Consider the following 14,560-nt stretch of genomic DNA (forward strand, 5'->3'; position numbering starts at 1 on the left):
TAATCTATTTAATACTATTATAAAAATTAAAAAAATTAATTTAAAAAAAAATTTAAAAATATATTTTCATTATTTTTGCTTTGTATTTATAAAAATGCCAAGTAGGTCGTACGTCTGCTGCTTATGGTTGTAAACTTTTGTGTGTTAATGTACTAATTTTGGGGTATCACTTTGATGAATGACTTCCTCATTTTTCAAATATTTTTAATGCCAATGTGTTCACATGATGTAAATATAATAATTTCATACGAATTATTAAGTGTTCAAAAATCTTAAAAAGAAACAAAGAATGCTCAGTAAAAGAATAAAAAAACGCAAATTTTTAAATTTATGAAAAAAAGCATACACAGTAAATCTCGCTGCTTGATCTAGCGAGATTTAAGGGGTCACGCAAGTCAGATGTTGACACGTGGCAGGACAAATCTCGATGTTTGGTCCAGCGAGATTTGTTCAAATAACGCTGAACCAAACAGCGAGATTATGTAAGCATCAATTAGGGTAAATTTTTTTCAAACAAAGTATTATTTAATATATTATTATAAAATAATAATAAAATGGAAAAAGGACTCCCAAAGCAAAACCAAGTTTTCAAAATTTGGTGTCAGTGTGACATCACTATTCGCTGGTGATGGCATGTAGATTTCTCTGTGTTAGGTGACATGATGATCTAACCGTGCAAGGGTTAAAAATGTGAAACTGAACTTCCATTACTCGATTTGCCTTTGGCCACATTTCTGGAAATATCACACAACCTACCATATATTTATATCTGTATTTTTTTTTATTAAAAATAATATTTAAAAAAAAAAAAATTACTCCCACCCAGAGATTGCCAGTGTTCAATTATTCAATTCCTCTTCCCATTTCTTTACTGCTAGAAGTTTGATTTAGTCTTCAAACTATGAGAATAGCAGTTTTTCTTTTTCTTTTTTGTTGCTTGATACTTTGAGAAATGCAATTAGTGCATTGAATTTTGGGTTAAGCACAGATTCACAGGTAATAGAGTAAAAAATAACACTCCTAATCTATTCCATAAAAACTTCTCCAAATGAAAATGGTCGGGGCAAAATTCAAACCTGAAGGCATCAACCATATTTGATCTTTGCACGAGTCAATATAATCCCCCGTGATGGAAGCAAGAAAATAGACTCAAGGCGTTTCAAAAGAGTTCCCTGCTTTTCCACAGCAAGTATTGCATTGATCTTAGCAGGATTAGTATATCCCTAGAGTGCCCATTCCTAGCAAATCCACAGAACTTCCAAGGAAGAAATTAAAAAAAAAATTTGTCCAACCCGATTTGAATTACTTGGACCATCCAGACACTCAGAACTAAAATCAACAGTTCAGCACAGCAATAATCTGTCTTCCTAATCCTAACCATAATACAAAATTAAAGGCCTCAGGCAATTCAATTACCTTAACCATTCTCCAAATTTAACTCAAAACACACGCATACTCGAAATCCTACAGAATATATAGGTTCACTAAAAACCTTTAATTGAGTATGACAAAAGACAATTTCCTTGCATGTGACAAGGATTCCATCAACAAAACAAATATGAAAGTGTTGGCAATATTTGCCCTTTTTTTTTTTCTTTTGTGGAGAGGGGGGAGGGGCGCGGGGCAAAATCAACCCAAAGCAACGAGAAATATAGAAAACAAATGAAGCAAACTAAGCAACTCAGGAATGTTAAAGCCCAAGCACCCAGCTAGAATTTCTGGATGACAACAGAACTGGCCAGGCCAGCCTGCTCAATTGTCTGGTCCAGATCGGTGAGTTGTTTAGGAGGGAATCCCATAGCCTGCAATTGATAAGTTCTCGCTCCACCAGGCCTTGATGCATCAATGAAAGCTCGGATATCACTGATTGTATGGTGGTAGTTGAAGCGTGAAACCAAGCGTGTACCATCAGCCAATCTGAGCTGAATTGATGTTGATGGTGATGCTTCATCCACAACAAGGCCCATAGATGGCAATGGAGCGGTATTGAAGATGGTGGCAGCAATGCCTGGTTCTTGGGCAGTCTCACTCTCACTGCTGCTACCTAAAGTTCTTCCCATACCTTGGAATGGAATGCGGCGTTTTACTGGTTCCTACATGAATAAACACAATAGAGACAGAACAGTTTAGCTACTAGAGGCAGGCAGAAAGCAGAAGCACACCTATTGGAAGTTAAGGGAGGAAGAAAAACGCACAGTGTAATTTTCATCTCTTCTCGTAAGATTAACATGGACCACAGCCCCCCTACCAGCTGGCTCAAGTTCTTTTGGACATTCAGACTTCCTGATACTCTGCATTAAGGTGTCATGATGATAACCATCAAGGGAATAAGTAAACTGCAGAATGAAACACAGTCGAGCCCTCTCAAAAAATATGTGTACACATGTGTGTTTTTGTGTGTGTGTGTGTGTGTGTGCGTGCACATATATAAGCATTTTAGACAAATTCCCAATAAACCTCATTTCCTCCTCTCTAGGATGAAACTAGAGTAACACAACCAAAAAATTTAAGCAGACCGACTCAACAATTCAGTCTGCAGCCACAAACCTATCAATGATGGACAATTGTACAGGGTGGCCTGTATCATATGCTGTCCCATATTGAAGATGGATACTCTTTAAACCCAAGCCAAATTACTTCAAAAATGCACTAGATACCTCAAAAGCATATCTTGACTTGTCCACGATGAATCCTACACTGGTGCGTATCTTTTGACATTAACAATACATCAAAACTGATTCGGATTTTGAATTATGTGGTTTTGAACAGAATTCAATACAATTTCGCATTTTGTGTTGTCCAATCTACAGTCCCATGGCTTGAACTCTATGCTCCCAAAAGAAATGTAAATGTTTCCAAACACATAGTTAGAAAACCACAAATATTTGAATGGCATCTTTATATATATATATGATATTTTATTTTCAGTGCTAAGTAATTACACAACTCAACACAAGGTAAAACGAAGAAATGTGACATCCTTCAAAATACTGACTGTAAAACATTAAACGTATGGTAAAATACTGATGTCCAGATGTAAACATATACATTTAAAAAAAAAATGCATAACTGCCATATCTTAATCCCTGTACCCACATCCATGCTTCATAGCCACAAACTAAAATTCCCAATCAAGAAGCAGAATCAATAGCCTAATTGAACTAGTTGCAGGATTTGTGCAAAAGAGCATATGTAATTGTGTTTGCATGTGTTTTAAGAAAATATGTTGTTCCAATCATCCACAAAAATTAAAGGGTTGTTTTCTCGATAGGCAAACTCCAGCATAACATTCCAAAGTTAAACATGATGTTTCTGAGTTACAGCTTCAACTCCTACAACTCTTTTAGCAAGTTAAAGAACAAAATCAATTAAATTTCACCAACTTAAAAAGAACTGTTAGTACAGTACTACAGTGCATAATGCACAAGTCACCGAGTTGCAAACCACAGTGACAATATGGGAATAGTAATGCTATTAAAGACAGAAAGTTAACGTATAGTACCTCCAAGAAGGATGCATTTTCAGGATCATCTAACCTCCGCAAAGGACCATCATCCACAGTGAATCCATTACTCCAAAATATGACAGTATGATTAACAGCTTCAGGTGGCTGAGGTGCTGATGGAACTGTCTCCCCAGAGAGTAATCTTCCAGTTCCAGTAAAGCTTTTTGAGCTCGATGACGGGCGTACTGAATCAGCAGGTGCTTCCACAGCTCCAGACTGTCTAGCTTGATCGAAAATTGCATCCACATCATTGTGCTTGGAAGGATCTCGGACAAGCATTCCACTGCAGGCATCGAGCAATAGCAAAAAATAAACTATTAATATGAAAAGCTCCAAAAGTATCTGAAGAGACTTGACAAATATAATCCAAATTCAAGCCCTATAACCCAAATCACTAATATGTATCTGTTTTTCTTTATTCTTTTTCCTTTCTGTTCTTTTTCAAGGATGGAAACTTGATAAATACAAAGACATAAAACATAATCATATTAAAAGATCCTTTAACATGCAATTAAGAAGTATTGTTTTAAATAACAGTCGCGACCGTTACATAACAGTTACGAAATGGTTTTTTGGGTTACCGATACCGTTATACACCGCAAAATCGGTAGGCAGAAAAAACAAGGTCGTAGTGGCCATTACGGACCACGACCATTACGTAAAAGCCGCTACAGCCGTTAAATAACCACTACGGGACTGTTACGCCAAAAAAATTATTTTATTTTTTACTTTTTCTTCTCACTTTTTCTCCCCTCTTTCATAAATCATTCTCAATATACTATGTGACAAGCGGGAGGAAAAGATTATAATGAGGATGAGAATGATACAAAATTTACTATTTTTTTTTAATTACTCACAAGAGATGCATTAATTAACAAATTGAAAATACTAACTTGTTAGGAAAATATTTTATTTTGACAATATTAGTAATTTGATATTCACGTTCTATATTTTTCAACTTCAACCTTTTTTTTTTCTAGTTTTTATATTTGTATTATCAAGCAACAAAAAAGAAAAAAAAATGGTGGTTTAAAACAAATGTACTTGTTTTATTAATTAATTTAGCACACGTAAGAATTTATCACACATAAGAAAAATGAGAAGTATAAATATGCACATGCGTAATTTTAGAATCTATCGTGGTTAAAACAAATGTAAACTTCTTGCCTTTACCTAATAACTTAGTTGAACTAAAGGATCCAAAATACACTAAAACTCTTTCTCAGAAGGGTCAAAAACTTAAAACATGCAAGTATGCTAATATGCACAAGGTTGTGCATGCTTGAAAAAAATTCACAGCTGTTACACCCACTTCCCGTTATGTAAACATCTGTTACTCCCGCTTCCCATTAAACACATTATCGTTACGTTATGCTACCTGCTACCACGATTTAAAACCATCTTAAGAAGTTAATGTGCATTTTGGGAATTGGAAAATAGAGAATAAAAAAAAAAGCGGCGAGGGGTAAACCTAAGAGAAGGTAAGAAACCATTTAGCTACAGCTGTGAGTATATAAACATTCATGTACCATTTCATTCCTAAAAATGTATGAGGCAGGAAAGTCTGTTTTTTCTTGGCACATTAAGAAACCATTTAGCTACAGCTGTGAGTATATAAACATTCATGTACCATTTCATTCCTAAAAATGTACGAGGCAGAAAAGTCTGTTTTTTCTTGGCACATTAGTATTATTGAACTAACATGTGCAGGACAATCAGCCTCGCCTGTTTTCCAAGTAACTGATTCAAGATTCTGATATTTGCTGGTTGATCCCTGTTTGTTTTTTATGCTTTTGATTCAAATATCTCATTGAATTTCTGGGCCACATGGAGGAACCCCTTGGTTTTTCCATGGAGAATAGGAAGTAATTCACTGGAAGTGAGCTTCGAGATTTAATTTCTGCCAAAGGAGGATTAAAAGCTGAAATTAAAGAACATTTTGCAAGATGAAACACAAGGAAATTGTGTTAGGGGAATTGTTTAACTCCTCTATCATCCAGGATTCTGAACTCCAATATTTCAAGCCATCTTCCTCAAGTGGCAAATTTATTGTGGACCCCCCTAAGGATACTTTCAAGATTGGTCCCGAGAAATGGTGAGATGCATTGATGTGAGCATTTTTCGGTAAGTCCCCATCGATTCTCATATGTTAAAACTATAGTTGGAAAAAATTAGAAAGAGGTCAGAGAGGCTGAAATTTCTTCTCTAGCTTCAGGAGTCCATATCTTCCAAAGTTGGAAAAGGAACAAGACTCAAAAAAGGATATCCCCAGCCACAAGGCTCCCCTCTTTGTGAGGGTAGGGCAAGGGTCATCATAGCGTACACAGCCTTACCCTTGCTTTTATGCGGAAAGGATGTTTCCTTGGACTCAAACCTGTGACAAACTGATCACAAAGGAGCAACCTTACCATTGATCCAAGACCTGCCCTCTAAAGAAAGAAGATAATTATTGGATATAAGAAAATGGATCATGATTTATAAGAAATACCCCCTTGTTTCTATCCAAATGGGATCCCTTGATTGAAGGAAGCAGTATGAAAATGGACAAACGTCTAATTTGGGTCAAATTTATGACCCTCCATCTGTCTACACTCTGCTGAACTTCAGCATGATTGAGTAACATTGCTAGTTCAATTGGAGTACCATTATATCTTGATGTTTACAAAAGCAAATGAAAAATATGACATATGCTAGAGTCTGCATTGAGATAGATGCAAATGAGCAACTGCTGTAATTTGTGGATATTAGAACCCCCTCAGGTGAGTTTGTTACTATAGAGGGGGAATATGCCCCCAAAACTGCCACGCGTCCTAATTGTGCTTCTTTTGGTCATGTTGCAAGGGACTGTAATATCAAAAAGAATCGTTAAAGCCCCAGAATTTCAAGGAAAATTGAAGAAGGAAATCTCCTGATTCTGATGACAATCATGAAAATAAAAACTCTGGAGCTAATAAAGGTAAGAAGAAGCGTAGGCCTCCTAAGCATAAGGTCAAGGGTATTATCATAAATCAATAATCAGGCAAGTTAATGCATATTTTGGAACATAAGAGGTCTGAATGGCCTAGTCAAGCAAAAAGAGGTCAAAATATTCAAAAAAATATAATTCTATAAAATTGCTTGGGTTTTATCAGACTAAGATAAAGCTTGAAAATTTAAGAAAAGTTTCAAGATCTGTTCAAAAGGACTGGATCTTTATGCATATTTACAGCTCCTTAGAAAAGACAGGCAGGGTTTGTGTCTGCTATAGCCCTTTTAATAAATATTATTGATGTGGCTAAGAGCTCTCAGCATGTCTGGCGTCCATTCTAAAATTGATGCACATATATGTTGAATCACATTCCTGTATGGTTCGAACAACACCAAGAAAAAGAAATTGCTATGGCATGAACTTCTGTGTCATTCAAAAACTATTATTAAGGGATATCCACGGTTGGTTATGGGGATTTTAATTCAATTAAGAATGCTTCTGAAAAATCAAATGGAATAACAGCTGGGAATATAGCCGGGATGGAAGACTTCAGGAATTTCTCATATGAATCTGGCTTGGCTAACTTTCCTTCTGTTGGGCCTCTCTACACTTGGTCCAACAAAAGAGAAAGGTTTATTACTCACAAGCTTAATAGGGTGCTTGCCTCAGCCCAAACTATGCTTCATTTTCCTTTAATAAGTCTGCTTTTCTTTCCCCTAGGGTGTCTGACCACTGTCCCATTTTGGTCAACTTCTGTTCCTTAGAAATCCTAGGAGAATAAACATCCCTTTCAAATTTCTTTAACTGTGGATATTGTTGCTCAGGTTTGGAAGGTTAACACCTCTGATGCCCCCATGTATGTTCTCTGGCAGATAGCCACTAGAACTTTCAAGATATGCAATCTCTCCAAAACAATGCTTTCAAAAATACCTTAGTAACAAAGAGGGTTAGTGAGCAAGATTGCAATCTATAGGTTGAAAGTTGAAAGATTAGCTGCTCCTGTATCAGAGTTTGACCATAGTAAATGGTAACAAAGAGGTTAGCAAGCAAGACTGTGATCTATGGGTTGAAATTTCAAAATTTAGCTGCTGGAGTCATTCCTTGACTCACATATTCCTCTCTTACAGTGGAAGACTTCAATTGGTTATATCCATTCTCTTGAGCATTCAAGGTTATTGGTCCTCTGCCCTCTTTCTCCCTAATGCTGTGGTGAAAGAGATTGAGAAGATGTTTAAAGCTTTCATGCAAAAGTGAACTTCAAAAGTTAAGTGGATTGATGTCTGTAAACCTCTTGAGGAAGGTGGTCCAAGCTCGAAACTCATTTCTAAATGGAGGGATGTTACAGCTCTAAAACTGATCTGTATCTATGTTCAAAAAAATAAATCTTATGGGTCAATCGGGTTCATTCTCTCCCCCCCCCCCCCCTCTTTTTTTATTGGAAAAAAGGAGATTTTATTAAGGGGAGAAGTATAACAAGGAGCACAAGAATTCCTCCTTAAAAGATGCAAGAACCAAAAAAATCAAAACAGCCCAGTTAGCCAATCATGCTGTAAATCAGAAAAAGAAATCCCTCTGAAACATCCTGCTGCAGAAGCTCACAAGGAGGCCAAATACTGAATCCTATCCCAAAGCATAATCAAAGACATCCTCTTCCTCATAAAAATATGAGCATTCCACTCCTACCAAATCCCACACAAAACTGCAAAAATTGCACACCACCACAATGCCAAACCATCTTTACCCCTTCCAAAACCTAAAAATGAAATAGCCAACAAATCCTCCACCAACTCCGGACACACCCAACTCTCTCCAAATTAGACAAAAAGATTATTCCACACCCTCCCTGAAAAATGAACAATGAAGGAACAGGTGAGAGGCAAGCTCCGAATTTTCAAAACGAAGAGAACATACATCTAGGGGTAAAGCCTTGAAAGTCCTCCAACTCTGCATCAGATTGTTAGTGTTAACTCTATTACGAACAACCAACCAAATAAAAGCCTTAATCTTAGAGGGGACTTTAGCCTCCATATAGAAATTTAGTCATTTGGGTTCATTCTTACAAATTAAAAGGTAAAATTAGTTGGTCAACATAGCCTTCCTTAAACAGTACAGAAACTTGGAGGAAAATTATCAATGCTAAACGTTTGGCTTACCCTTGTCTCAAAGTTAAAGTTAAAAATGTTAAGGAAACCATCTTCTACTATGAAAATTGGCTCCCTGTCTTCCAGTTGCTAAGTTCCTATTATGCTCATCTCCCTATTGATCTGGGGATCCAAATTGATGCAATGGTTTCTCATCTTATTATCAGCATAAAAGGCTCTCTCTCCAAATATAAAGCATTAAAAGAAAGCATCAATATAATCCAAAATTAGATAGAAGGGATCAAGTTTTTGGCAGCTCTCAAGCTCTGGCAGATTCTCCTCCCGTTCTGCTTGGGATCATGTTAGAGCTAAGAAGATTTGTTTGTTTGGCTTAAGTTGTGCATCCCCATCCTTCAATGCTTGGCTTGCCATATTGGATAGACTAACCACACTCAATAGGCAGAACACTTGGAGTGTTGTTCTAGATCCTATTCGCAGGTTTTGTGACTCTGTGCCTGAAAGCAGAGATCACTTATTCTTCAACTGCATTTTCACAAAGGCAAGTTATGAGAAAGCTTCTGGTTCCCCTCACAGCCAAAACTATTTCTTCTTGAAACTCAGAGGTAACTAGGCTGTCTTCCCTTGATAACAGTGGAAGTGACTCTTGTCAGCAAGCTTATCCGGACATACTCAGTACGATGTTTTTGGAACCAGATATTCCCTTCTTTTTTAACAGATTTCTACTAATGTGGAAAAGCTGTCTCCTAGGGAATAGTGCTAGATGTCAAAGGAAGATGTTTTGGTCTTAACAAAATGGAGAAGAATTTTTTATCCTATTGAGTTTTGATCTAGGTAGCTGGCTTATTGTTAGCTTTTGTTGATTTGAGTTTCTGCTTTCTTGCTTGTATGAGACTCTGCTGCCTTAGCTTTTTCCTTTGTATTTGCTAATATGATCTTCTTACCTTTTGCAAGGGGAAAAAAAATCTACGAACCAGTCACTGCAAGCCGTGTTCTTGGATAAAATCACAAATCATAAATGGCACATTAAACCCTAATCCTGTGCAACCATGTTGCGACAATGGAAACATATGATTTTGAAAACCATAATGTAGTATCTTCCCAAATGATTCCCAAGAAGTTAACAGGAAACCTACATTTCCAGAAAAACAAAGATAAAAGGTACTGATACAATAAAACTATGTTTTAAGCAATGATGGCCAAAATATGAACAAGAAAACTATCGTTCCGACAAAACAAAGATAAAAAAAAGGTACTGATACAACATTGCAACTATTGTTTACCAAATCATCTAAGACTTCCATCGACTCCATTGCCGAAGTTCAATGAATTTTTTAACGATCTCAACTATACCACGACAAATAGACGACCCATTTGGTTTGCCGAAAAAATGATGGAAAATATAGGAAATCACAATGTTTAAGATACATAATCAAAACAGAAGTCCATCTTCGTTTTAATTGAGGCTATTAGTTTCCCACTTTTATTCCTCATATTTCTTGGAAGCCAAATTAGCATAACCATACTCGCATTTTCATTTTCGTTTATAAATTACGATGAAAAAGATAATACAACAGATAGTGGTACCTTTTCTCGCCGCCAGTGTAGTACTCCTGCGGTTCATCGGAATCACTGCCAGAGCCATCCCGAGCTGTTCGATTCAGATCTGAAAGCGTACGAACGCCACTCGTACGGCCACCAGTTGACTTCTTGAAGGAAGACGAGGACGACCTAGTAACGGCCTCCGGCCTAGACCTTAGACTGTACGGGGCGCGAGAGAGAGGCGGAGAGGGCGAGCGAGAACGGGAGGGAGACGAAGCGGCAGACCTCGACGGCGACGCCAACTGAGAAGGCGAGCGAACAGGGAGTCTAGCGTCGGCGGCGTCGGCGCCTTCCAAGAAGGTGAAGACGGCGGCGTTGAGGTTCCACTGGTGGCTTTCGAGGAAGAAGACGGCTTCGCCCCTGGAAGCCGACGTGATCTCGCAGAAGCTGTCGATCAAAGCAGTGTTAGGGTCAATGGTGGCGTTGGTAGTGTGCTGTTCTTGTTCCTCTTCTTTGTCCATGTTTCGTCTGCCAAGCGAGCTCAGATCGTGAACCAGATCACTGGTGACGATAATATCAACGCTTGAATTATTTTTCGTTTCTAAGGGCCTGTTTGCCTTTTGCCTTTTGCTTTTTGCGTTTTTAGGAGTAGAATCCCGCACGAGATATTTAATAATTTTAAAATTTAATAGTGTCAAAAATTAATAAAACTAAATTATGTATTTGTTAATTATAATATTGATTTAAAATATATATTATTCACTATAATAACTTTTTGATCAGTTATTCAAAATAATATTAATATTAATGCTAATAATAAATGAGAGAAAAATGTATGATTAATATTAAAAATAAAATAATTTTTTTAAATTCGATGCTTCAATGTCATGTTGTCAAAAAATATTAATTTCAAAATTTGCATAGTGTTATTAATTGTAGATGATTATATATATATATACATATACTATAAAAATCTCATTTAGGCTTGTTAATCATAAATCATGTTTACCCATATAACTGAGTTTTGCGGTCCGAAAACTGAACTTAAGTGGCTGACCGGTCAGACTAAATCAACGTACATCATCATTAAGTGAAATTTTTCCTATTAAGTCCTAACCCGAAACTAGGTGTGCACCGAGGATAAATCTACTACCATATATAACCACTTTATAAACAGTGTGGTGTAGTTTGATCCATTTAAACTTTAAGTTACGGTACCGAACATTCGTAACTTTTTATATTCTTTGAGCCATAAGGGGTTTTGAAAATATCTTATTATATAATTTGTGCAATTAAAATAATATCATGAAGATATCATTTTTACTCATATTTTCGTGAAATACGCAACGTAAAAATAAACTCATGTTATTTTTACTCATATTTTCGTGAAATATGCAACATAAGAATAAACTTATGCCGCACGATTTATATGTTAGAAATATTTTCTTGAATAGAAATTAATGTTGTAAAATACTCGAAGGGTTTAGAACATTTTTAACTCAAAAATAAGTGCAAGTATATTAAAAATAAAACTGGTATAATTAAATATGTGTAAAAATAAATTCGAAAAAATTTTATGAAAAATAACTAACATAATCAAAATTTACTTACTCTTACTTAACCTTGTGAGACAATCACAATGAATATCTCTGAAAATGAGATTGGAAAGAGTGGGTAAGTGAGAATTTTAAGTATAACAAAAATTCTCCCTCCACCACTAATTCTTTCACTCACTAATTCTTCTCTTTTTTTGGTAAATTTTTATGAAAATGAAGGTTGAGAGCTTCTTATTTATAGGAAAATTTTAGGGAAGAAAATGGAATTTATAAAAATGTAGAGAGATGAGTGAAATTATAATTTTTTAAAATAAAGGAATGAGCATGGGATGGGCTTAGGATGAGAGGTATGGGATGGGGATGGGGATGGGGATACATGTGGGGCAAATAAAAAAAATGGGAGTGCTTGCCGACACTCCCATTTAATTAGTTTTTTAATTAATTAATTAATTAATTTTTTTGAAATCATTACATCCTCTACGTCTATTCTGTTTATCTTATGAAATTCCATTTTGACCAGGCTGACCTCTAGGAAGCAACTGAATCGCAATAATTTTTGAGCACTCGCTAAGATAAAGTATTTTTTAGGCATCAAATATGGAATCAATGATCTTAACAGAGAAACACTTTCGTATTGATACTAACTAAATGTCCATTTTTATTATTTTATTGTTATTATCATCTTCTACTCGTATATACATTTTTGGGGTTATCACATCCTCCCCTCCTTATAAAAATTTTGTCCTCAAAATTTGCTAAAATTAAAATGAGTACCTTGTATAATGTTGTGCTTTTATCCTATTATGCTATCGTTGAAAAGATATGAGTATTTCTAGCGTATATCTACTTCTAGTTCCTATGATGCTTTGTTAGCTTTTTGAGTCCGATCCTTGGTTTTGATAATGACAAATCGCAAGTTACCTATATGTGTATCTAGTTATTGAACAGGTTATAATTCAACACACACATAAAAGGACTGAGAATGGAAGTCAAAGACGCATAAAGCTCATATGATTAGGTGTTCTCCATGAAAATTAAAGAGCAAAGAAGATAAAAAAAAAAAAAAAAAGTCATTTGTTTTTAATTTGTAATGCATTTAATCTTTAAATTTGGTCTGTAATAACTGCATCTCATGTATGATAAGTTTATGAGACCATAGTCTGACCATAAGGAAAATCAGAAGATCATAGACAGACTTTGGTTGACCTTCAATCGACCGATCTTAGGTTTTTAGGTTTAATTAAAAAGTTTTAGTCGACCAATACCCTTTGACTCAAAAGACATATGCTTATCCATAAAGGGTTGATAAAGCACAGAGGCCAAAATGAACTTAAATGCACATTTCAAGTGGTCTCAGTCGACCGAACCATTGGCAGTATAAATGACTCGGTCGACCGAACCGATCAGAAGTCAACATGTTGACTCCCTTCGGTCGACCATTCTATTTTCAATGTACATCCCTCAGTCAACTGAACCATAAAGTGTCTGTCTCCCTAACTACTTGGCCGATCAAATATGTAGTTCAAAATCCTGATGGTTGACTGAACTATATGAATGGCCGACTGGCCAAGTTCCTTGGTCGATCGAACCTACGAAGGGTTCTATTTTGCCTTGCGTTGCTAGACTGCCCATTTCTTCGATCAACTGAATTGTTTAAAATTTGAATTCCCTATTAGTGCTCAGCTGACCGCCGGTTCTCCTTGGTCAACTAAACTTTCATATTCGGTCAACCGACTCTTTCCCTTGGTCGACCAAACCTCTCAGGTCAGACCATTTTTAAATGCTTAAACATGCTTAAAAATTAATTTAACTTTTCTAATAATATTCGGCGTGTCCCCAATGGTCTTTTTTTCACCCAACTCTATATATACCTTATTGACTTTGGTGCAATCCCAAAAGAGGGGGGGGGGGGTTGAATTTGATATTTAAAAAATTTCTCTCCTAAGTTCAACTAATCTAACAACAGTATTATACAACCTAGGGTCTTTCCTAAATAGACTCAATTCCCCAAGCAAGTATGTATGCAAATATTTAAAGCAATTAAAACATTAACAGCAGTTCAAGTACAACATATATGTGCGAATTGAAAGTGCATAAATTAAATAGAGAGCCGACACAAAATATGTTATCGGTGTTCGGCCAATACTGCCTACGTCCCTACTTTAGCTCACAAGTACAAGGATTCCACTACGGCTCACTTAACGGGTGGAGCGATACCTAATACAACCAGGTCAAATTAACATAGGGCTGACCTCAACCTTTACAACCAATCCTTCCGGACTGGATTAACTCCCCCTCAGGTCATGCCTGGAATACAAACAAATTACAATATAAGATGTGTCCAAAATATATGTTTCTCCAACAAGCAGATTTGTACCAGTATAATCAACACACTACAATATGATAGGATATGATAAGCTCAATGTAATTTAAATGTCTACTCTCAAAAATAATGTAATGCCCCGAACCCTTAAACCCGAGTCCAGTGCATTATACCTGATCATATCCTAATAAATCATAATCCATAACATACGTAGCGGAAAACATAATCATAATCTTCATATAACATAATACCAGAGTTTACTAATTTTAACTATAATCCATATTAAATCACTCATCACCTGCATTTCCATAAATTTACATAACTTCCATAATAATTCAGTATGTTCTCAAACATTCTTTACTCGACAACCTTAAAACATAAGGATATAAAATATAAATATTTACATTCCCCAAAATTAACATAGAAATATACCATTTTCTTTATCTATTTCTCAATAATGCTATAAAAACCTCAAGCTTTCAAAGCTCGATCTCGAAAAAAACCTGAAAAAAGATAAATTCATGTTCGAGTGAGACACATCTCAGTAAGGGAAGAAACAATATATTA

At 35.9% G+C, this 14,560-nt stretch overlaps 1 protein-coding gene across 1 annotated transcript; it reads right to left on the bottom strand.

Annotated features, from left to right (window-relative positions):
- Nucleotides 1–1,453: 1,453 nt before the first annotated feature.
- On the bottom strand, nt 1,454–10,748 carry LOC131148490 (plant UBX domain-containing protein 4-like). Its single transcript, XM_058098200.1, has 4 exons — nt 10,160–10,748; nt 3,503–3,788; nt 2,196–2,291; nt 1,454–2,093 (listed from the first exon to the last, which is right to left on the bottom strand). Exons 1-4 carry the CDS (start codon nt 10,633–10,635, stop codon nt 1,710–1,712), a joined length of 1,242 nt encoding a protein of 413 aa, XP_057954183.1. The 5' UTR covers nt 10,636–10,748; the 3' UTR covers nt 1,454–1,709.
- Between the last annotated feature and the right edge of the window lie 3,812 nt (nt 10,749–14,560).

Source organism: Malania oleifera, chromosome 2, assembly GCF_029873635.1.
Source record: "Malania oleifera isolate guangnan ecotype guangnan chromosome 2, ASM2987363v1, whole genome shotgun sequence".
Taxonomy (NCBI): Eukaryota; Viridiplantae; Streptophyta; class Magnoliopsida; order Santalales; family Ximeniaceae; genus Malania; species Malania oleifera.